Below are 25,066 nucleotides of genomic sequence, written 5' to 3' on the forward strand. Positions count from 1 at the left end.
TTGTTCACATACTTTGGAACTGAGGTAGTATTTTCTATATTTGTGATGCCTCCCCAAGCCGAAACAGTTGCACCAAGACTGACTTCCATTAATCTTTGAGTGCTGTATTTTTTGTCCCTATCACAACATGACGGCTTTAATGAGCTTCTTGCAGTTTCTAAAAATCGGATACTACAGAGATCCTGGATGGTGTTCTTCAGGCAGGGTTTTCTCTGTATGTTACAGTAACCTATCATTTCTAACCATGGATCTGCACGGCAGATTTCTTATCAAGGTTTTAACAAGTCACATCTTGCTGAAATATTTTTTTAAACTGTTGTCTAAACATGAAACATCTGTATTGTGCTTTAAACTGTGAGGGACTATTTATTTCTGTATAAAATCAAGCATGAATATTGAATATTGCCATGAATAAAATTACTGGTGCAATCTGTATTACGGTCAGTTAATACTGCATACTTAATGTTGTTGCACCGACTCGTATCACAGAGGTTTACAGTTCACAAATAATTAAATAATATATAAGTTAAAGAAAAACAGTTTGAGCACAGTAACCACATTCAGTCCACTTTTCAATATGGTTAAAAATAGTTTGCATCAGAAAAAAGTTATTAGAAAATTACATAATGGACAAGACGAAATGCACTATTAAGCATTTTAAAACAAGGATTTTACTGACTAGCTTATTAGTTCAACAGCTTTTTGACCCTTTGTAACAGTCTTTCCAAACTTCAGACTTTTTAAAAAGTCCCTCCCCCAAAAAACCCCCCACAAAGTGTTACTTTCCATTTTTCAAAAAATGCCAGCGTTATCCTGTATGTTGTCACTAAAAGCTTTCCAAACATAAGCAAAAAAAAGAAAAAAAAGAAAAGAAAAAAAAAAGAAAGTCATTTAGCAAAGTCCCGTCAGCTCGTAGATACGCTGAGAATGTTTTTGAGTTGTTTTACGTCTGCCCACTACAGCTCAGACTCTGAGGATTTCCAGGCAGTTGTTGTAGCAGATAGCGATCCAGTCAGGCTGGGTGGAAGCCCACTGGACATTATTGATCTCTCCCTTGGCTGTGTAGGCCAGTATGGGGTCCTCAATGGCACGCGGCATCTGCTGGATGTCCCAGATTAGCGCCTGGTGGTCATCCGCTACACAGAGGACGAGGAGATGAGATTTCAATCAATTTATCTTATTTAGTCTGGGAGAAAATAATGTTAGTAAACACGACATATTCCTGTTCTGAGTCTGGTAATATCTGCAACCAGACTTCCAGAGAGATGAAAAAAAGAATCTACCCCAGATAACAGTATGGCTTTACTTGATTCTTTCCAACAAGAAATTTGTCAGTGAGGTGGAAACCTTCACTAATCTGCTTCTTCTTCCCAAAGTATCACACATTCTGCAAATTCATTATCTAAAATCCAACCTGTGATTCAGAAGATGCTTCCGCATAAAATACAAAATCTGAGACTTTTAGTTTGAGTGTCCACGTTTTGCTGCTCAGCTAGCTCTTAAAGGGCTCCCTCTTGTGTTGAATCTCAGTTACTGCAGTGATGTTCACATTTCAGATCAGGGGCGGGCAATTAATTTTTTTCAAGGGGCCAAGGGGAAACTAGAGCCATTGTGGAGGGGCGCGCCAAGAAGCTGAACTACTGGTCAAAGTAAATGAAAATGTGAAACGGACCAACACAGTATCACTATTTAATCAATATGTCTGTATAGGTTCTCAGTCATCCAGGTCATGGAAAGCTTGAAAAGAAGACAACTGGACATCTTTAAGTTTTCTGAAGACAAAGGATAGTGGACTGTTTGAGAGAAGAAGAAAAAAACCCAGCAATGATACTAACTGAAGTGCTCTGCAAGTCAAAGTCCAACAAACTCTGATTCAGTGGTCTTGCCCTGATGGAGTTAACTATTTTAGTTACAACATCAGCAACATTGTTAATTTTTAGCACTCACTTACACAACACCTGAGTTGTAATACAATGCAAAAGCACCAATTTAAGAATTCATTTTAGTCACTTTATCTTGGTTTCATTTCAAAAGTCAGATATTTTCCCATCAGATCTGAACAGTGCAGTTACGCTAGTCTAGTCCCTTTCACTGAGTGCATTGTTGCCAGCTCCTCTGTAATCTCAAACTCTTTTGTTATCCCCCTACAAAGGTGAGTAACTGGGCTGTGTCGCAAATATTAAAACGCATTCACAGTGAAGCTGCATAATAAATAACACAAGTTTAACAATTAAATTTTTTAAAAAGAAGCCACCTTCAAAATAAAAAGCAACACAGTTGTATTGTGATTTTCCACAAAAACATTGCAAAAAACTGCAAAGCGTTATCTGATGGGGAGTTTATCAAAGAGTGTTTGGTGGCTAAAGTAGAACAGACTGCATGTTTTACAATTATTTACATCTAAATCTTAATTTCCCATTGACCTTAGGAAGGCCAATCAAATGTACCAGAGGCCATACTATGCCTAGGTCTGCTTTAATTAACACTTTCCCCTACAAGGCTACAACAGCTGCCTTATTTTTTTTTTTTATGCAGTGCTCTCAAAATACAATCAAGCTTCTTGCTGTGTTTTTTGTTACAGCTGCCTACCTGCAGTACAGATGTGACAGGAGGAATGTGGCGCCCAGGCGATTCCGTTCACACAGGCCCTGTGGTTGTTGAGTCTGGTTGCCGGAGTACAGGGTACACGCACGTCTAAAATCACCACCTGCGGATACACAGCGACGGTTTACATTTTAGAGCTTCTCTTAAATTGACTTTTCAATACAAAAAAAAAAAAAGAAGGAAAAAACGGTTAGATTGACATTTTCACTGTGCAGTTTCATGATCTGAGCATGAGGCCTTTAGATGGAGCACCACTAACCTCCAAGCTGTCCATCGCCATGGTAGCCAAGTAGTTGGGGTCCTGCTTGTTCCAGCAGAGCCGGAGCAACGGGTGATGCTGTGGGTCCTCGTAGATGATGGTGCTGTGTTCGAGGTGTCGGAGGTCAAACATGCGGACCGAGCCATCCGCACCCACAGAGGCAAACAGATCCCTGCCCCCGCCTGCTCGACTGAACGAGATGTCATACACCTCCAATACAAGCAGACAGTGGCCCATATGAGTCCGTCACTCCAACATGTTTGTTTTAAAGGACAGTGGTTCAATAAAGTTTGATGGATCATCTCATAACTTTTACCTCTTTGTCATGAGCTATGAGCTGTGTTTTGACGTGACCCGTCACCAAGTTGACGCTGCCCAGCACCTGTCCAGTCTCCAGCCCCCAGATTGTACAGGTGGTGTCTATACTGGAAGTACCTGCACAGAAAAAAAAACATACAATCACAACATTTTTTATTTTCAGTTTCAATCATCGTAATTCAGTTTTATCAATTAAATGTAACAATTCTTGCCCTGAGGTTTTTACCTAACAAGTTTGGGTCCACCTCGTTCCAGTCAAAGGATGTGAGCGGTGCACAGAAATCTGAATCCTTGTCGCTGTTGAGCAGACACTCCAGACGGGTCTCTGTATCACTCACCTGCCAATCGACAAAACATCATTTTCTAAATTTAACTTCATCATGTGACCTAATACCATAGACAGTATAAAAGATGAATGTAGCCTTCAGGTCTGAAAAGTCAAGTCAAAGCAAATGGGCTTAAACTTGCATTGCTTTTTTATGACCAGAAGGGGGCGATACCTGTGGGTGTGCAAAAAAACTTCTGTATTCAGATCTTTCATTTTGGATGCGTGACAATGTATGGTCAAGTGAATAAGGGTCACAATAAGTCACACATCACTAGAGACTGGTCTAGAACTAACTTGCAACCATTGGTTGTGAGTAAAAATATCTACTTCCCAACCAGTTGGCAAGTGGTTGTTGGCAGTCAATGGAAAATCAATCCCTAGGAAAAATGTGTATTTCCCAACTGGTTGATAAAAACCTCCTTGCAGTTGCTTTGGTCACAGCAGCAGACTGCCATGGTAATTTGCATGTAAGATGCTGACTTCTCTGCGAACACTCACCAACTACTTTCCTAGTAGTCTCAAGATCTTGATAAAAAGGCAACTGGACTTTTTAAGCACTTAAGACTAGGTGTAGGTTCTCAAGTCATCCTATAACCTGGATGACTGAAACCTACACACTCACCTAGCTGTAGTGGAAAATGCGACATAAATCAGAAACCTACAAAGTAACAACTATGCCTTTTGAACCACCTTGGCCGCAGTGACGAGGAATAACTCTCCTCAGTTTCCTGTTAGCTTTGCAGTTTTTCCAGCTTTACTATTGCTAGGTTAGTAGCTTGTAGACAAGTCAGCATCTTCCATGCAGACTGTTACTACCACAACAATCTACCAATGACTAAAGCAATTGGAAGGAGGTTTGTGGTGGAGCACCTTCTTTCCAATCAGTTTCATTTAAAAACAGCCAACAACCCCCAAGAACAACTCAGCAAGGTGGGGAATATATACTGATTAGATCACATCCAATATGGTCGGCAAGACTTGAGCAATGTCTGTATGATGTCTCACAAGACTCCTCAGTAGAAGTGTATGGGAAACCGGCCCACTGCCAAGACCTCTGGCATTCGCTGGAATTTCTTAGTTATGATTACTGAATAGATTATAAGATACATAGCGCCTCTGTAGTGGTTCAGCCACCGAGCACTGATCTCACCCTCCAGAGTCTCAGGTAGTCTCCAATGGTGGCCATCAGGTCTGGGTAGGCTCCTATGGTGTCAGGTATCCACATGATCTTCGTGGTTGGGTATGGGTGGTCAAACATGTTTCGGCACACAAATTCTGAGTTGTCCTCATCCAGACCAACTATTTGAACCTGAGGAGACACAATAACAACTCACCTTGAGTGAGCCAGTGTAGTGTTACTCATCTGAACCAGAAACCTTACAGTACAATAAGTCAGCCAGTGATGTAACGGGTGGTGATGATTCTGGGGTGCAGAGCTGGGGGAAACTCAGTCCGGGATTCAGTTAAACGATATTTAAATATCTTTAAACTTTACCATTTGATCATTTTCATTAGCACTGATTAGAAGTGAATCGTGAACAGTTCTACAGAATTTTTAAGGGACATTCAAAGCACTTCTTTAGATGTTTGCTGCCTCCCCCCCCATTCTCAAGGTGATCCCACACTGCTTTAACAATGCTGATAGCTCTCGGGAGGCCAATCCATGACTGATAGTTCTCCACTCAATGTTTTTTTTCTATTCAGGTATTCTTCATAAGAATACCTATTACACTTATTTTCAGTCCAGTTCTTGTGTAATCTGTCATATCTCAGCCTGTTTCCTTTACTTCTTGACAGCCACCCTTCCATTGAGATCATTTCTGATGATACTTCAAACAGTAGACTGAACAGCTAAAAGGCCAGATGCTTCTCTCCGGTCCTGTGGCAGATCTTTGCTGATTTCTTTTCTTTATTTCTTAAGCACATTACTTTCAGACACTCTTCATCTGCTCTAGATAGTTTTTTCTTAGTAATACCACTTCTTTTTTTGTTATTCACTTGTCCGGTGTGCTCACATTTTTTAAGGAAACACTACAAACAATGCCAAATTATGCCAGGTTTTTAGCTAACAGCTCTTTAGGAATCACTTTGTTGGTGCAAAAATGTCATTTAATGCCTGTGAAGCTGTTTCTTTGGAATTTTACAGAGATTCAAATTCAGAAAAGGGAACAAAAGTGATAATAATGGTCTAAAGATACCATTTAAAATTGGTTCTTTGCAAAGTTACCTGTTATGTGCTAACAGAACACTGGTTCATCCCATGAGTCATGCGTTAGGCGTTTTTTAATGCTTAATTTATTTACAGTTCAGCGTTAATTGCCTTAAACTAATAAATAAATAAATAAATAAAACATGGAAGAGGAAACACGGGAGTGGAAAAAGCAGCCAATTCCCAAAGAAACACTTAGAATGGCCTCAAGATCGCTAAAGAGCAATTTAAAAGATTACCCCCAAAAAGCAAAATATAAAAAAAAAATAAACGTGGTTAAAGTTTATTTATTTTTTAAACTCAGGACTAAATAATAAAACTAAACAATTGATGCGAACTTGTTTGCATCGACTGTTCGCATTAACACGTGGCCAGGTGTGGACAATGTATAGATTTCCGATAATATTCAGACATTTTCTATATTAAGCTGGGCTATTATAACAAATATGATATAAACAGCTACTTTTAGGTGACAAATGCCTGGAAAACCTACAAACAAAAGTAAAACTCCTCAGACCCGTCAAACGCATGATTGAGTGTAAGAACAACATCAGAATCACTGCCGGCGTCATGGGGCAGGACGCCTTCCTTGAAGTTACCTTGTTATTGTACTCCTCCACAAAGCTACCAAGCGCCAGGCGGAAGCGTTTATCCGGCCGGACAGTCCAGTTCATAGCGTGAACCGTCCACGGCGCCTCGTATTTGTAGATTTCTTTAAGCTTTCCATGTAGCGACATATTTTTAAATCTACTTCAATAACCTCCGCTTAAGAAAACTAATTACCAACAGGAAAAGAGGACCTTGAACGCGTCGCACCACCGCCTACTCAACAAATCTAACTTGCTGTTTCTGCTAATATTAGCTGATTTCTACAGAAGTAAAGCAACTGTTGAGTCCGTATTATCGGACTGTGGTCCCGGCGGTAGAAACTACACGTTATGTACAAAAAAATCGGTTAAATGTGTCCAATTTAAAGCGCAGGTCTCCTGGAAGATGTTCATAATATGGCAGCAATGGCGGCAACCGGAGGACAAATGATGAGCGGCATGAAGGCTGCTTTCAAGGACCAACAAGAGTATTTGCAATTACTGTAGGAAAGAACAAAACAACTCAGAATGGAGTGTTTGGAGATAAGAGAGCTTTGATTCTCGGACGATTTAAGGGGGCAAGCAGGTAGTGCTGTTAACTATATGTTGTCTTTTCATTTTTTGTACTCTTACATTACTGAAAAATAAGCAAGTTGGTCACATTAAAATATAGTCGTGTTCGAGTTGATAATAAAATGTAAATGATGTCCATCTCACTTTCTTGCTGTGGTTTTTCTCGGTGTTTTACGTTCCACTTTTGTTCATCTTAATTTTTTTTCTACTCTTAATTTACTGTCTGTTGTATAGAAGGCTTTTATTTGACGCCAGAGTGGTAAGTTTACGAGAGGCAATGGAAGGCAGCACTGCAGAGGGAGTGCTGCACACCTGAGGAGCTGCATTATTAAGGTCAAATAAAAGAACTTCCTTAACAGAGCAGTTCCTTGAATGAACCTGGGGAAGCTATCTCCCATTTGCTGCTGTGATACTGACTTTACCAAAAGATCCAGATGTTTCTACGCCTCAACGAGCACATTAGTAATTTTCACCAGAACAAAATTTATTTTATTATTTGAAAGTGAACTTGGAGGACCCTTAACAGTATCCGTAGGATTATTTGTCAGCACTGACAGCATTGCTATTTTTTCCATCTGCTAACACCTGAAACATTTGTTTGCCCAGTCCTCATGCATGCTTCTGTGAGAGTTTACAAAACACTGTGTGCAAATTCTGATTATATTTGCATCACTTCCAAATACATTTGACATTTAGTATTTACTCAGCTCGTGGCTGGAATTTGTGATAGATCTGTGGTAGACCTATAGTTTTGATTAAAACCTTTGGTCGGCATCTGTTATAGATTATGGCTTTTAAAAAAATGGTTATTAGCCATGTCATTAGATGGGTTGCAATGAAAGAGAACATACAGTTCTCTGACTTTTCACATTCACTACACAACAGAAAGTAGTCTATTAAATACACATTTGTACTACTAGAAAAACTCAGTGGGATTTGGACAAGGGAGCTGCATTAAAAAAGGTATTCTTACAATGTAAATATAAATGTCAATATCAGGATTAGGGGTTGTTTTATAGGTTATCCTAACCTATGCTTCTTCCATTGTGATTATACATTATTTGGAGTTAATACAATTATTTGTATTATGTGTTTTACATTGTAAAAACAGGCAGTGGATCTGGCTGGATCTGATAATTCTTTAATTATCAGATCCAGCCATCCATTTCCATAACTGCTTATCCAGCTCAGGGTAAAGGTTGTGTTGGAGTCACTGGCTGTCAGAGGGTGAAAAGTGAGGTATGCTCTTTATAAGTCACCAGTCCCTCACAGTCTAAATCAGGGGTGGGCAACTCCAGGCCTCAAGGGCCGGTGTCCTGCAGGTTTTAGATGTGCCCTTGCTCCAACACAGTAGATTTAAATAGCTAAATTAACTACTTAACATGTATTGAAGTTGTCCAGAGGCCTGGTAATGAACTAATCATTTGATTCAGGTGTGTTGACCCAGGGTGATATCTAAAACCTTTAGGACACCGGCCCTTGAGGCCTGGAGTTGCCCACCCCTGGTCTAAATGTACTCACTAGTTAAAAACGCTTGTATAGTGTTCTTCTTATCCTTTAAGATGACCAATTACAGCACTGCTCAGCTGTTCTGGTATGTATTTTAAGATCCTGAAAATCAGCTTTTAAATTAAAAAGAACAACATGGTGAATATATATAAAATACACAAAAAACACCATAAATCACTGTATCATGAATTTCTACCAGGAAGGTGTAATATGTTAGCATGCTGTACTAAACGAACATGGTGAACTTTGGTGCCAAAGAGGCCAACAAATTCACAAAACCGCAAGCAATTATTCACTTTATTGTTGTTATTGTTTTTGAATCATTATGCCAGGCCAACTATGTCTTTTGTCTTTCTGTCTATATCACCTGGGTGATGTAGCTTTGCTTTTTTCCCAAGATGATTTGCAAAACCTCCACTAACACCACATCATTAATTTGATGGATGCATAGCCACATTTACATGCAGCAGTTCCAAAACGTTTGATGCATTTGTCCAGGCAGCACATGTCACTAGAACTTCACTGCAAATACTTGTCAGACCTCTATCTCACTGATCTTTCATCTCTTTTGTCCACTGCTCGGCTCAGCAATGTTGCTAGTGATATATCCTCGATACAAGCGTGTGTCCAACAGCTCTGCTCCATCTGAATTTGTGTGGGAAAAGTTTGACTTTTCCCGGTGTGATGGTGTTGAATCGAACGTGTATGCTTGGGCTGTTTGTTCAATGCTGTGCTTTGTTTTTGGTTTTCCTGCCACTGTTGCAGTCCTCTGCGAGATGTTTAAAATATGCAGGAGAAGTACAGCGTTATCACCTAACGACTTTTTCATACTTAACCTTTCCACCATGGATGCTGTCTTCTTGGTTTTCATTCCACCTGGAATAATGAATCATTTCATTTGGATGTATTGGGACTTTGAAGCAGTTTGGAACAGTGTTTATGCCTTAAATTCATCTGGAAGACCGCTCCTGATGGCTTGTACCTGTCTTGACTGTTATCTGGCTGTGGTTCATCCAGTCGTTTACCATAAGAGGAAAGGTCTAACTCCCAGGGTTGTGATTGCTGGCATTGTTTGGACTCTCACAATCGCATCTGGGATTGCATACTTTCTTGTCTACAAGTTGTACTACAGCATGTTTCCAGTTGTGGTATTTTTAATTGCCTTTGTAATAATTGTTGTCTGTGATGGTTTCATCATCCATACATTGAAAAAGTCTGGCCCTGGCAGAAACAACATCCACCCCCAGAAGCAAAGAGCCATTCAAACTGTCATCTTCAGCCTAGTCATGGTAGTCATCTCTTACCTTCCTCCAATACTTCTCTTTTTAATCGGGGGACCTCTGATGCCCAGTGACAAGATGTTCATATGTACTATTGGTATTCCTATTACAGTTACCTCCACTTTGGGATCTGTTGTAATGCCCCTACTCTACCTTTATAATGCTGGAAAATTGGATTTTTTAAAAGTTGGACGCTGCAAGTTGTAATTTAAGCATCGGTTATTTATTTCCACCCGTTCCTCTTGAAATGACAGAAGTAAAAAAACAGTCAAAACTACTAGCTGTATTTCTGTATATGTCTCCTGTTGTCGAATGTTTATAAGATTCTATAACTTCATATTTACAGGTCTTCTATTTTATATAATTCTCTATGTGCGTTACATGTTTGATTTGGGCCTATCGAAAAAAAAAGTTGGAATAACAAAACCATACGAAAACAAACTTATACATATGCACAGTTAAAACCTGTGTTTGGGACCTGTGTGCTTTATCAGATGTTAATAATGAAATGAGAATGGTTGTATTATGAACTTAAACTTAGAATAAAGTTGTAGAAGTGAGCTGATATATTCTTTTTTTTTTTTTTGAGCTGATATATTCTTGATAACTGAGTTCCTCCACAGTAGAGAATAGGTGAGCAATAATGACTCTGATTAAGCAATTCAGGAGGTTTTTCTCCCATTAGACCAACAAGATAGAATAACTAGGCATGTTCTTCTGTTATTATACAGAGGGAAGGTGTTTTGAAATTTAATTTTGGTTATTATTTCTTTGCAAACAGCAGTTTTTAAATCAAGTGTGTCTGTCTATGCTGCTGTGTGTTTTAATATCTTGCTCAGCCACAGAGAATATAATTCTTTAACTGACAAATATTGGCATGCTAATGTAATAATAATAATAATAATAATAATACGAATAAGAATAATAATTGTTATTATTATTATTATTATTATTATTATTATTATAATCTATCCACATATGAAGTGTGAACTTCGGCTCACTTTTTAATATATTACCTACAGGAAAAATATCTCAGCTCTTGCTCCAGCACTGATCCGCTGGGCACATCTTGTCTCTCTCTGTGGTCTTTAAAGCTCATGACCTCTGTCGTCATGATTTTTTTTAAATATGATTTGCAAAATTTCCACTGTCAGGAAATCATGACCCATGTTTAGACAGCAGTTTAAAGATGCGTTTGACACGTCCAGGCAGCCCATTACAGTAAGACCTCAGCACAAACACCTTCATAAAACCTCAAAACAAGGTACAGTACTCATTTGTTTGCGTTTTTGTTTAATAATGAATATTTTTATGTATATTTTCCATTGTTTGCCAACCAAAGCGTAACCAAAGATGCTGAGTCTCAATACCTTTTGCACATTTGTTTGATTATACAAAGACTTCACATCACATTTTAGTTTTTTAGAATCCAAGTTGCTTGCTTACAGCATTTTTATGTATTCTTGAGATTATTTACGTATAAACTTGAAAAGAGATTCAGTGGTTTATTGAAATGCGCAAACATAAATGGAAATACAGTAGATAACGCATAAACAGAATTTGTACATTTGAAACAAGCTTGAAAGTCCATATTTGGTATCACCAGCATTACCTTCAACACAGCATGTACTCTCTTAGGCAAACTTTCTTGTCATTTCTTAAAGTAGTCTTCAGGAATGGGTCTCCAGGCTTCTTGAAGGACATCCAGAGCTCTTCTTTGGATATTGGTCAAAGAAGGGCAACATCTGTTCTCTGTCAAGATGATCCCACACTGCTTCAAAAATGTGGACTTCTGGACTCTGTGGAGGCCAGTCCATGACTGATAGTGTTGCACTGTCTTCTACTATCCAGCTATGCTTTTACTGCATTAGCAGTGTGTTTGGGATCCTTGTTTATGCTGACAAATGAAGCTGCTGCCAAGCATATGATTCCTAGACGACACTGCATAGTGGATCTAAGTCTGATGGCATTTTTCTGTGTTCGTAATCCCATACCGATGATGATTTGAACCACAAATGTCAAATTTTTGTTCATCACGTCATTAGACCTATTGCCACTGATCTTCAGTCCAGTTCTTGTGTAATTTGGCAGACCCCAGGGTTTTCTCCCTCTTTACCTTCGTGAAGAAAGGCTTCGTGACAGCCACCTGAGACCATTTCTTGGACAAAGAGTAGAATGATTAACTGAAGGTCCTGACAACTTTGGGGCATGCTCCTAATCAAACAACAGATGGTACTCTGGGGGATCTCCTCCTGGAAAAACTTGCAATATCGGACGACCCGAAACATGTCCCAGAAGTGTTGTGTTGGATTTAGATCAGGTGTGGGGCAGTCAATGGTATCAGTTCCTTTATCCTTTAGGAACTGCATGCATACTCTCACACCATGAGGCCAAGCAATGTTGTGCCACTGCACCAGTACAGGATCTGACAGTAGGTCCAAGGATTTCATCCATCAATACCCAGTGGCTATCAGGGTCTATGTGTCCCTCCATGAGTATGCCTTCCCAGACTGTCACTGACCCACCAGTAAACCGGTCATGCTGAATGATGTTACAGGCAAGTATAATGTTGTCACATGTGCTCAGGGAGATCCTCCTCTTATCTGTGAAAAGCACAGGGAACCAGTGGTGGATCAACCAATTCTGGTATTCTTGGGCAAATGCCAATTGGGCTCCACAGTGCTGGGCAGTGAGAATAGGATACACAAGAGGATGTTGGGCCCTCAGACCAACCTCATGAAATCTGTTTCTGATTATTTGGTCAGAGACATTCAGACACCAGTGGCCTGCTGGAGGTTATTTTGTGGGGCTCTGGCAGTGCTCTGTACAAAGCAGCTCTGTACCCGGTCTTGCTGATGGGTTAAGGACCGTCTACATCCCTGTTCAGCTTTCCTAGGGTAACTGTCTGTCTCCTGGAATCTCCTCCATGCTCTTGAGACTATGCTGGGAGACACAGCAAACCTTCTGCAGGGAGGGGTTGGACTACCTGAGCAACCTCTGCAGGTCCATGTATCTCCTCACACTACTAGTAGTGACACCGACACTAACACGCTGCTACTTATCTGAGGTCAATAAACAAGAGGTTTAACTTTAAGCCATACTCTGATTAAAAAGTGTTCCTTTATTTTATTTATTTATTTGAACTGTGTCTATATAGTAAATAATTGCTGTACTGTATATTTCAGGTCTTTTAGCCACTGTTCAGTAATGCTGCTTGGACTTCATCTTCGATACAAGCCTCCCACCAACAGCTCTGCCCCAGCTGGAGTTGAAACGTCTAACTTATCCTGTGATGGCACTGAACCGGCCTTTTATGCTTGGGATGTTGTCTCAGCACTGTGCTTTGTTTTTGGTTTTCCTTCCACTGTTGCCATCCTCTGGGAGATGTTTAAAATACACAGGAGAAAAAATCCATTCTCACCAAATGAGTTGTTCATACTTAACCTCTCGATCATGGATGTTATCTTCTTTGTCTTCCTTCCACCTGGAATACTAAATAACTTCATTTGGCTGGGGCGGGACTTCATGTCAGTTTGGCTCTGTGTTTATGCCTTAAATATGTGTGGGAGACCGCTCCTGATGGCTTGTACCTGTCTCGACTGTTACCTGGCTGTGGTTCATCCAGTTGCTTACCATAAGAGGAAAGGTCTGGCTCCCAGGGTTGTGATGGCTGGCATTGTTTGGACTCTCACAGTCACCTCTGGGATTGCATACTCGCTTATTTCAGATTTATATAACAGCATGCTTCCTGTTGTGACGTATCTAATTGCTGTTATCATAATTGTTATCTGTGATGGTTTTATTTTCTATACATTAATAAAGTCTGACTTTGGCAGAAACAGCATCAATCCCCAGAAAAAAAGGGCCATTCAGACTGTCATCTTCAGCCTGACCATGGTCATCATCTCTTACCTCCCTCCAGTAGTTCTTATTTCAGTTGAGGGGTACCTGATCAACAAGCTGTCGATTCGTCAATGTATCTTAGACTATCTAGTTACCCTTTCATCCTCTTGGGGATCTGCTGTCATGCCTCTGCTTTACCTGTATAATATTGGGAAATTTGATTTTTTAAGGCTTGGATGGTGCAAGTTCTAATTGAAGCCACTTTTAATCATTTCTGCAGCTTTCTTTTGTCAAATCAGTCCCGTAGAAGAAAACGTTTTCAAACAGTCAAAACAGCTCAGTTTACCGATAAGCCCTATTTTAGACTGGGTTTTTTTTTGTTTTGTTTTTTTGTCATGTGCACATTTAGATTACTGAAAGCGTCCAAGCCACCTCTATTCGGTGGGTTTCTGTGATTCTGTAAGGCTATATGTACTTTTTTTCTCTTCTATGTGGAAAAAAATGAAATAAAACAACAATGGAAACCAAATGAAGAAAGCTTTCATTTTCTTATACAACCCATTTTTGGAAAAGTTGGTACACTGTGTAAAATGTAAATAAGAATGATTTGCAAATCTTACAAACCCACACTTAATTCACAGTAGAACACAGAAACCATATCAAATGTTTAAACTGACAAAATTAAGTATTTGTAGGACAGGAGGCATCATTTTTAGCATCAATTCATGTAACACATGGCCCTGTCATGTAAAAATGAAAGGTTTGCTTTTAAACCTTTTGAATAATTGAAAGCACTAAAAGCAAGACAGACACTCTTCGTGTGAGCACAGAAGAGTTCAATCCATTTTAAACGAGCTTTGTCTCAGAGAAGACAGCTGGGTTTCTGGATCGAGTTCACATGTGGCTTCTGCTTTGCATGACAGAGCTTCAACTTCCATTTGCTGATAACACAGTGAACTGTATTCACAGCCAATGATTTCTGGAAGTGTTGCTGAGCCCATGCTGTGATTTCAATGACAGAATCAAGCCTGTTTTTAATGCAGCTGCAGTGGTCAAAGATCTAATATAGAATTTTGGCTTTGTCCTTTGCACACAGGGATTTCTCCAGATTCTCAGATTCTTTTGAGGATATTACCTAATGTCACTAATAAGACATTAAGGTTTCATAATTTTACATTCAGTAACATTATTCCAAATTTGTTCCACAATGTGTAGAGATAGTTTTAAGTAGACTAGCAAACCACTACTCATCTTTGCTTTAAGAAGCTCTGCCTCGCTAAGATGCTGTTACCAACCTGTTACCGAATAATTTCAAAAATGTTTCTCCAGCTTTTTTTAAAAAGATATTTTAACAATGTATTTTCTCAGTTAAACATTTGAAATGTTCCATATGTTCCATTGTGGATACAATTGAGTTTTATGAGATTTGCAAATGATTGCATTCTGATCTTAAACAACACTTTACATAGTGACATTTTGGGAACCTGAACTTTTAATTGAATGTCGTTTTCATTAATACACTGCACATATACTTTATTCATTATTAATTAGAATACTAATAATAATAATAATAATAACCCAAGACTTTAGAACAAAGTTGTAGATGGTAAAACGGCAGAGAATCTAGGTAAAAACGGTCTGTAGTCTCTGCAGTCTTTGGTGACATAAAACCTTTATTAGCTTTTAGATACAGATACTATCAGAGAAAAACAAACTCTAGAATCTCAGACTGAGATTTTAATCTGATAAATTTAATGAAAAAGTCCAATAAAGAGGTAAGAAAAAAGGTCCTGCTGCCATTTACAAGCCTATAGACTGGAAAACTTTGGGAAATCAAGAACTTATTTTCCATGATCGATTTACATGAGCTTCATCGGGTGAATGATCACGTTACAAATGTAAATGTTGAAGGCAGGCAGGTCATCTTTCATGACACTCATCTTCACACAGGTGTGCAGGTATAAGCAAACATCGTTTTCATAACTCAGTGCAGAAGTCGTAGGAAACAATAACATGTTAAGTAATGTGAAAATTGTGGGGAAAATTGTATATATTTGCATTATTCAAATATACGAGCGAAACCAAAGGTGCATTTCTCCAGTTTACAACAAAGTACATCCATATGTTTATATATATTTATATATAGATATATATTTAAAAAATGGAATATAGTTGTAACAATGTGAAAAGTAATAATGTAAAATTAACAAGAGGCATCAAAAGCTATATGTGATATATGTGTTTTATGTCTGTGAGCAGTGGAGAGGAGTAACTTTTCTCGTTCTTTCAAACAGTCTGGATGATACATGCATTGAGTGCACTAAGATGGAACAACTCCAGTTATTTTTTCTGTCTGTGCAATCAACTACAAATGCATAAAATGATATTTTATATTATATATTATCTGCTGAATTACTATTCTGCTTCATTCTTCTGCCATTTTTCAAGCAACTTCTATTTTTAATCCTTTATTTTCTGCTTTAATAATTTTAAAATGATTAAATATAAAATAAATCTGTTCTGCTTTTATCGTGCCAGACCTGTACTACACCTTTATATATGCAAATCCTTCCTAACAGCAAAGATTATTCAACCTCCCCAGATTGCCCAAATGCAGCAAAGGCATGATTGCACTCCCTGCAGTCGGGATGATCAAGACAGGCATTGCTAAGACGCACTCGTATTCGTTGTCATCTGTGACAATGAGATGCCCAAAGACGTACAGCAGCACTGGGGGGAAATATGAGGTGATGGTCATGACCATGCTGTTGGTGATGATCTGGAGAGCCTTCTTCTTCCTGGGGTGGAGGTCTCCCCCTCTGCGGTAGGACTTCTTCAGGGTCCAGAGGATGGAAGCATCACAGATTACAATTATGGGGAGCGCAATGATGTACACAAACGTGGCCCATGCACTGTGATTTAGATCTTTATCAACTATGGACATGGACCCTTGAACCATGGTAGCAGTCCACACAGCAGCAGCCATAAGGACCCGGGGAGTCAGACTCTTCTTTGTGCTGTAGGCGATGGGATGGAACACAGCCATGTAGCAGTCCAGACAGATGCATGCTGTTAGAAGAGGTCGTCCAGCCAGGTTTAGAGCATAGAGAAAACTGATGAAGCTCTGGAAAGACATGATGCGCCAGAGGAGGAAGTTAGTCAGGCCAAGTGGGACAAAAAATAGGAAGACCAGGTCCATGACGGTGAGGTTGATCATGAAAACATCGTTGGGGGTGATCGAGGTTCCAGCTCTGTGTCTCTGAAACAGCTCCCAGAGAACAGCAGCACATGCAGGAAATCCAACCAGAGAGAAGAGAGCGCTGAAAAACGCCCAGACTATAATACCTGGTGTTACGTGTCCGCAGTGTCCCCACTTGTTCTCCAAAGGCTCGCTGGAGTTGAAGGTTAGATTCTGAGAGAGCATTTTGAAGCAGTAAGAGGGCTCACTGATCGTCTGTGCCTGAAATGAAACAGAAATGAATGAGATTCTCCCGAGGAAACAAAAATTTGAAGAGGCTTGCTTTTCCAGTTTCAAAGTCATGTTACCTTCACGATGCGCTCTTATTTTTGGGTAGGATTTTGTGTTGATGCACACAATTTGTTTCTCCTATGAAACGGCTTATTTGAATATGCAAGTGACAGCGAGGATCATTTTTCAAACTTGGCATGGACTGATTTATTATTTTTTTAAGTGACTAATCAGCTGATCTTAGGTCCTGCAGTTATTAGAGGAACTAGTTTTCTAGTTTTCTATTTATTACTAAATAGTTTTCTATTTATTATTTATTAACCAGCAACAAGAGTAAATGCTCTGGCTACCTTTAAAAAAAAGAAGAAGCTTTCTTTCACATGGTATAGTTAAAGGTCAGAAGTCAGGGGGTGTGACCTACCTAGGAGACTACTTTAAATAACTATTCTTCATTATTCGTCCATGGATACAGTGGCTTTTGCCGTTGTGTGCCAGTGTCACAGCTCATGTCGGTCAAACTTAATCAACTTTTCTCGAGAGATCAAAGTTGGATAAGATGTAACAGGTTAAAAAATCATTTTGTGAACGAGTCAAAGCTGATGCACAATAAAAGCATTTTCACAAAGAACAAATGTAATATAACAAGAAATAATATATTATTTTTAAAAAGCAGTAAAGCGGGTGTTCCTGAAGCTACAATGAGGTTTTTAAGAGACTATACTTTGTCCATGTTTAATGATTCCTGTTGGTAGAAGACCTTCAGAAAGTGGCTGCAACATGAAGCCATTTAACTTTCTACCTCAATGGTACATTTTAGGTAGAGTTTCCTGATTATACTTATAAGGTTAAATTATTTTTTATGTATTTAACAATGAGAATAAAACTACTGCTATTAAAGCCAAAACAATGCTTCTAGCATGTTTTCTCTTAAGAGTTTATACATTACTTGACCATCTTCCCAGTTACTTTGTGCTGAGAAATGATTAACTGCTTGGATTATGTTCACAGGTAACATATAACACTACAGAGTAGGAGCAAAGTTACAAGAGGGTAAATTATAGACTGAATAATAACAACAAGTAAAGACTGCTCAAGAAATTTGAAGATCAACAAACAAAACTATGAATGTCAAGTCCAAAAAAATATAGTAAGATCTGGGATTAGGACACGCCTGATCCAGACCTAACTATAGGTGTATGAAAAAGAAAATTTTAAGCCTAATCTTAAAAGTAGAGAAGGTGTCTGTCTCCTGAATCCAAAATGGGAGCTGGAGAATAAACTAGAGAAAATGGGTGAGCCGATCTATTACTATGGAGCAGAAAGATTTGGAACAAAACAGCTGAGAAAAAAGGTTAGGGTTAGGGTTAGGATAAGGAAACACTGATGCTACTCGAGTCCAGAAGACACAAGAAATTGAACATATTATGAAGAAAAGATGGTAGCTGAGAAAACAATGGATGAAATCTTAAGTGGAGAAGAGAGAAGCCATTGTCCTCCTCTATGCAGATCTTAAGGGTTCCCTAGCAGCAAGTCAGAGGAATTGCTACTAGGGAAACCTCAGAACCTAATGCAAGAGGAAGGAGAAGGCAAGAATCTCCAGCTACAGTGCCCACTCGGGTTTGCCTTTTAACAAAAGAAAAGAGCAGGGAGGTACATTCTGACATACCACCGATAACATCTGATGGATGATAGTTCCCCGTGGTGCAGCAAGGATAAGAGGGCTGTAAGCTTCAGTTCCAACAAAGAATCGATCCATCTCCAGGTCAAAGGTCAAACCCTTATCTACCCCAGTGACATGTCTTGTTTCATTAAATTTAAAAATAATAATAATAATAATAATTACATAAATAAAAAAATGTTCTACAAACATATCCTACAGACTGATTTAGCACACTGTGGTGCTCCAAAACCAAAAACTAGCTTACAGTCAGTATCATCAGTGTGCCAAATGAGCTTCCACCAATTTCCCAGATTGCTCTAAGAATCTAGGAAAAGTTGGTATCAAGAAACTTTTAAATAAATCAAATAAAAATGGAAGAATTACATATGTATAAACCAGACAGTCAGGGTAGACTTCAGTGTGTAACAGCCTTGTTTTTTCTTTGCCACAACATATGCAAAGTTTCCTGAAGGCAAAATCATGCCATAAAGTGTGAACAAAATGCTTCCATTTCCTCAACATAGCCAGGAAAAAGGAAAGTCACTAAAGAAACATTTAATATAAATGTTTTGGCATTTTGCCAGGTGATGGTCATCAGCTCATAAGTAACTGCACTATATCTCATGCATAAACATCTTACCCTACCATCGTGTTTTAGTTTTGGCCGTAAGCTCAGCAGTAAAAGTCCAAAATGCAGACCTCAGCTACAGTATGCCACTTTAGCTTTAGACAGCTCACATTAACATTACTATTCAGTTTTTTAATGCTCTGATTTGTCCAAATTAAACCCTGTCCCCGTGGGACTCAAAAGCAGCTCCACTCCCCACCACCAGGTGGCAGGAACAGCTTGTGTGAATAACATTCAGTATTTCTAGAGCTGATCATTAGATAAATGTAATGCATTCGATGTTTCAACAAAAGGATTAATGTTATATATAATGTATAATACATAATGTTATAGTTAGTAGTTATAGTTGTCGGTTCAGATTGTACAGTTCATTATCATTTCCATAAATAAACTGGATACAGAGGAGACTCGTTTTTCACTCAAAATGTTTTATTGTTTCGACTTACGCAAACATTTCCATATAAAAATGACCATTTCTTCTTGAAATAACTTTGCTCTGCTCCCTGCCCACAGCAGAGCATTAGTGTATTCAAATTAGCTACCACTGATTTACTGACCAACAGAAAGATCAATCTGCTTAAATGCAAAGTACAAAAGATATATTTCTCTCCAAATGTATATATTGATACAGATATTTAACTTTACAGAACCTTCAGCACACTCTGGTTAGTTAGCTGTTCCTTCCTTTCTGGTTAACCTGTCAATGAAACATGCAGGTTCTTGCGTCAGCTGCACTGGACACTTATCAACAGGCTTTAAGTTGATGCCTAACACGACTATAAAAACAGGCAGAGGCCCAAATTTTCTTTTGTGCCTTTTCTTCCTGTTAAAAGGGAGTTTTTCCTCCCCACTGTCGCCAAATACTTGCTCATAGGGGTTTGTCTGATTTTCAGGGTTTTCTCTGTATTGTTGTCGAGTCTTTACCAAAGCTGCACTTTGAGGCAACTGCTGTTGCCATTTGGTGCTATACATTTAGCTTTTTCCAATCAGAAAAGCAACTATGACTAAAAGCTTTGAGGCACGACTTTCGACATTCACCTCGCCATCCGAGAGAGTCTGCAGTCGGGTTTAGGCTGCACGAGTCATCCAGATACAGTTCATTATTTATGATTGCCATCGTTGTGGTTTAACGGCAACCAGATAAATAATACATTCATAAACAAGGAAGGAACATCCGTGAGCGGTGCTATCACATGATTACGGCTTGGTAAAAAACAAACAAACAAAAACATATTCTCCTGTTTTTACAGGATTTTTTTGTTTTAATATCTAAAATAAACACATTCTTTCCAAATCTTCCAGAAAGTCCATAAATTTTCTTCTGGTTATGGAATTCTGGTTGTGGTGGGGCCTGCAGCCTATCCTGACTGTCGTAGCGGAGTACACCCTGGACAGGTCGCCACAGGTTACAATCTCCACAGCAGCTGGGGTAGACTCCAGCCCTCCTTAAAAATCTGAACTGTATACAAATGTATACATCAATGTTTACATCAAGTTTACAAAAATACAACAGGATCAATGATCCTAATGAACCTTAATCAGCTCTTTTAGTGGAGATATGAGGTTTCCACATGACCGCAATGACACCTATGAAGGTTTTCATTCCAAAACACCACACTGTATATCCACATTATAATAAATGACAAAAAATAAAATAAAAACCTCGCTCAAAACTTTAATTCTAAATCAGGTTAGTGTAATATGATAGCTAAGGGTTTTAAAACAAATCCAGTATGTACATTTTTATGTGTGTGTGTAAGAAACTGTAGTTTAAAAATCAGGCATAATATTTATAAAGATCTTATTGTGGAACAAAACTCTTCACAACCCGTATGAGAACGTCAAAATAAAAGACAAAAACCAAAACTGCAAAGACTTTCAGAGTAAAACTGACATGAATGAGGGGGCTGCGCTCATTTCAGCACAAAGTCCCACTGATGTCGTGCTCCAGCCATTATGTGGACAATTTATACATCTGAAAAGAGCCTCAAACTCAGTAGTAGTTGTAAGGTGGATGCAAAGCTGCGGTTTGGTTTAGTATGCTAGACAGAGAAGGGAAAAAAAAGAAAAAAAAAAAAAAAAAGAGAGGCCTGGCCTGCTTGTTTCAAGACCGCTCCAGGATTACAAGCCTCAGTGAACCACTACAACTCCTTTCTTTTCAAACATCGCCGCTCTGGGTGCGCGAGTTCGGAGAGCGATGACTTTCCGACGACGACACGAGGGTCAGACAATGACTCCATTGACTCAGTTTGACACCCCACTCCACCCCCACCTCCTCAACCCAACACCAGTTAACATGAAGAAAAAAAAATCTTGCTTATTATTAACTGGGATGTCAGTGTGTTCTCAGTGAGTGGAATTTGAGCCATGCATTGATTATTCAAAAGCAACGCCTCCTCAGAATCCACTCCAGTGTCTAGTGGATTGCTTGTACACACACACACACACACACACACACAAATATAGGCTATGTCTATATCTTATGCAGATTCTTCACTTCTTGTGGGATATATTTACTGATAGCTTTCTTGCACAGTGAAAAGCCACTAAAACCTCTAAAGGCTTACTGCGCTTGGCGGGTGCACACAGAGTTGTCTGACATGTACACAGTGTGTTCTTTTTATGACTTAAAAGTCAGTAGTTCTCCATATTTCTCAGAAAAACTAAAATCCCTGAACAGTTAACCACTTATTCCCATTTTTTTAGACATTTCTGCAGCTTAAAAATGTCTCCTCGTACCTCAATAGCTGATGACTCGTACCACAAAGTAGCTACAGCCACGGTCACCAACAACCACATACATCAGTGCGGCACAATGCCTCTGTCTTCTCCATACAGGATGCCTTTCTTTCAGGGAGCACGTCTACAGGCCAGATGGGCTGCAGGGCCTTCTCTGTCCAAAACAAAATGGCTTTGAGAGTGCTGGAGACCCCCGTCAGGTCTGCGGGAAACTGACCAGAATACTAAGCATCATCTTCAACGCACATCATGGCTCACTTTGTCAAAAGTGTTATACATCTTTCTTCACTGTTCAGCTGCACTGAGTAGCATATCCACAGGGAACTGAAGGAAATGCACAAAAATAAAAAAGCTTCACATATAGTGGAAAATCTACAGATATTAAACAACTTAAAAGAAGATGGCCATAAAAAATAATCATGATAACCTTCTTGAACTCTTTTGTTTATGGTGTTATTTACAGAAGAAGAGAAAACTTCTTTTTGGCAGTTAACAGTCACAGATTGTTTAGAGGAAGACATGAATACAAATGGTGCCACAGGCACCACTTGAATGCTACACTGTGTTGAGTCCATGCGTGTTACAACTGGGTACTAATAACGTGGCATTTAGGGACAACCTCGATCAGTTCGGATGCCGCTGCTTCTCCAGACAGAGTGAGAAGATTCCAGTTGCACGTTCTCAGCTCCGAAACACACATCCCGCTTATTTTTGCTATGTAAATGTTCATCTTCCCAACTCTCCAATTTCCCTCAGTGAGACTCCGTCTGCGTCTCCTTTTTAGTCTCATTGTCCCTGTCCTCAAGTATGCCCACTCCAAGTGTCTGCTAATCCTAAGTATTCTGGATTTTCTGCAGTCGGTGTCACAAAACCGTTCATATGTCTGGTTACTCCTCCGTTGCTTTCCAGTCCTGTGGGGCCGTCCCCCGCCACAGCCCCGGGAATCGCTTTGGGTCCAAGGTCCAGATAGTATGGGTTGTCAAAGGCCGGAGAGGTGGAGTTCACTGGGATCAAATACCCTGGGTTTTCCACACTGTGACCTGAACTTAGGCCGTTAGGAAGGCGGCGGTCTATTCTGGATTTTCGAGGCAGTGTGCTGGGCCGCTCAGGGAACCCTGGCCTGAGATCCTGAATTTCCTGGTTGACGTACTCTGAGAAGGTGAATAGAAGAAGAAAAGTCAGAACACAATCGGAGTTACGGATATTTCGTTCTTTAAGAAGACCACCGACTCACCTGGCAGGGGATGATTTTGAATGGCGTGACTCCGCCGGGGTAGTGAGTGGTGAAGATAAGGATGGGGAAAACCATTACACCCATCAGTTTCTAGGTCATCCTTGCTCCCGTTGGGGAAGGTGGGGTCTTTGCTGTAGCGTCCGGGGCTGGCTGGTGCCAAGGAGTGGCCGTCTGTAGGTGCATCCAGGAAGACAGAGTCAGACTGACCTCCAGCTGAGGTGCTGCGAGCCAGCATTGGATACTGAGGCCACACACTGTTAGAGGCGCTTGCTGCCATCGGTGAGGTTGGGTACTGGGTGTGGCTGATTCCAGTCAGGGAGGAGTGAAGATTCCGAGGCCCAGCAGTGTTGGAAGGGTCCATATCTAAGCTATGATCTCTGCTCTGCTGGAAAGAAAAGAAAACCACCTTTTAAGATATTGGGAATGTACGACATGACAGCATGTTAACTTAAAGAGTCGCACTCTCACACAGTATCAGGTACCTGTTGCTCATACAATATATATAAATCCTCAAATATCTGTTCATATCTGTTTAAACATTTATTAAACAGATAATTCATGAGTTCTTTCAAACACACAGACATTAAAGCAGGACTCTCAATTCTTATTTCACACATGCTGAATGATGGACATTCTCTTAAAAACTCAGCTTCTCATCTGTCACTCCAGATTAAATTAGGAAAATTATCTTAGACTGATCTGATCTGGGGGTGGGGATTTCCCACCCTCTGGTCTGCGTGTCCCTGCCTCTGCTAAATTATTTTTATCCCCAGTGGGGATAATAATGTATCTTTCCCCAGTTAAGAAAGCCAGTGGTAGCGCATGTCCATTTTTAAGTCAAAAACCAAATGCTGTTTTAAAGTGAAAACTACCACTAACGAAATAAAACAAATCAATCAGATAAAGAGAGCTTTTACAGGAGACTCACAAAAAAGCAATCCTAGAAATATTTCGACTTTGCATCAGCCGCTTGATCCCACGATTACTGACAGAGGCGAGTTACAGTTTCTAATTTTAATAGCTAGAAACCGTCGCTATAAAAGGCGTCTTTGTATAATGTTACAAGCAACAGAGAAGCAGCCACAATGCTGCATGAATATAGGACACCTACCCTTAAAGTTATTCACTACATTAATCACAATTTGGAACCTGCGGTACACTTTACTGCAGAACACATAATCCAGTCAATTTCAGATATTTATTAACTCGATTAACTCGAAAGTCTGCGACTGACACACTGCAGATGGAGTGTTGCAAGAAAGCCGAAAAAGTCATCAACACGGATTGTTTTCTCAGTCTGACATGCAAAAAATTTACTGCAACAAGATATAGCGCTGGTGAAAGTTGAGATTTAATAGAAATATGGAAATTTAAGTGGAAGAGGCTCTATCAAGTAAAACTAACATATGCTTGAAGGTATTCACGCAAAGGTCCAACACGTACAACTGCCATCACATAACAGGTAAATTCTGACCCTGTATGACTGGTGTCTGGATAGCCCATTGGCCTGGGGCTCGTCCCCTTTCCTTATATTTGGCACCAGGTACTCCTCAGGATCCATCATTTCCCCAATATTTTCATCTTCCCTCAGAAGCATCCTGTAAAACTCGCTGTCCACTGGGCTGCACTTGCTCATCTCTTCATCATTCTGAAAGACAATGAAAGAACAACATGGATTAAAAAACAAACAAAACAAAAAAACCGGACACTCTAAGAATGTACGTCTTTATTAATCTGGATAGCATTAAAAGTTTCACTTTTTGAAAGGTAACAACATCAAAAAAGTAGCAATTTTTGATAAATAATTTTATAGTATGAACACAATA

At 39.5% G+C, this 25,066-nt stretch overlaps 3 protein-coding genes across 5 annotated transcripts in view; all 3 read right to left on the reverse strand.

The window, feature by feature from the left end:
* Positions 1 to 343: 343 nt before the first annotated feature.
* LOC116335121 (DDB1- and CUL4-associated factor 7-like) lies at positions 344 to 6,982 on the reverse strand. 2 transcript variants are annotated; one of them, XM_031758730.2, is made up of 7 exons: positions 6,318 to 6,982; positions 4,660 to 4,818; positions 3,408 to 3,519; positions 3,180 to 3,298; positions 2,864 to 3,073; positions 2,590 to 2,707; positions 344 to 1,136 (listed from the first exon to the last, which is right to left on the reverse strand). In XM_031758730.2, exons 1-7 carry the CDS (start codon positions 6,453 to 6,455, stop codon positions 964 to 966), a joined length of 1,029 nt encoding a protein of 342 aa, XP_031614590.1. In that variant the 5' UTR covers positions 6,456 to 6,982; the 3' UTR covers positions 344 to 963. The 2 variants fall into 2 exon arrangements, with proteins under 2 accessions (XP_031614590.1, XP_031614591.1); XM_031758731.2 differs by having other exon boundaries at positions 4,660 to 4,843; positions 6,318 to 6,453.
* A 9,100-nt stretch (positions 6,983 to 16,082) lies between these two features.
* LOC116335114 (proteinase-activated receptor 3-like) lies at positions 16,083 to 16,934 on the reverse strand. Its single transcript, XM_031758720.1, has one exon. It carries the CDS (start codon positions 16,932 to 16,934, stop codon positions 16,083 to 16,085), a length of 852 nt encoding a protein of 283 aa, XP_031614580.1.
* Positions 16,935 to 19,675: 2,741 nt separating this feature from the next.
* The window catches only part of erbb2 (erb-b2 receptor tyrosine kinase 2), a 29,674-nt gene continuing 24,283 nt past the window's right edge, over positions 19,676 to 25,066 (reverse strand). The window contains exons 25-27 of one of the 2 annotated variants that reach the window (XM_031758714.2): positions 24,715 to 24,888; positions 23,241 to 23,625; positions 19,676 to 23,157 (exon numbers count right to left, since the gene is read on the reverse strand). In XM_031758714.2, coding sequence (XP_031614574.1) covers positions 22,808 to 23,157; positions 23,241 to 23,625; positions 24,715 to 24,888 — 909 coding nt within the window. In that variant the 3' untranslated portion in view covers positions 19,676 to 22,807. The remainder of the gene's footprint in view (positions 23,158 to 23,240; positions 23,626 to 24,714; positions 24,889 to 25,066) is intronic. The other variant, XM_031758717.2, reaches the window with a different exon arrangement.

Source organism: Oreochromis aureus, linkage group 8 (assembly GCF_013358895.1).
Source record: "Oreochromis aureus strain Israel breed Guangdong linkage group 8, ZZ_aureus, whole genome shotgun sequence".
NCBI lineage: Eukaryota > Metazoa > Chordata > Actinopteri > Cichliformes > Cichlidae > Oreochromis > Oreochromis aureus.

Bases quoted from the DNA above. Each gene is read 5' to 3' on its own strand.
- LOC116335121 (XM_031758730.2), bottom strand. From the start codon at position 6,455: ATGTCGCTACATGGAAAGCTTAAAGAAATCTACAAATACGAGGCGCCG. The intron at 3,299-3,407 runs GTAAAAACCTCA...TTTTCTGTGCAG, and splicing joins GGTGGACCCAAACTTGTTAG to GTACTTCCAGTATAGACACC. The intron at 2,708-2,863 runs GTTAGTGGTGCT...GTGTATCCGCAG, and splicing joins TGGCGATGGACAGCTTGGAG to GTGGTGATTTTAGACGTGCG.
- LOC116335114 (XM_031758720.1), bottom strand. From the start codon at position 16,934: ATGCTCTCTCAGAATCTAACCTTCAACTCCAGCGAGCCTTTGGAGAAC.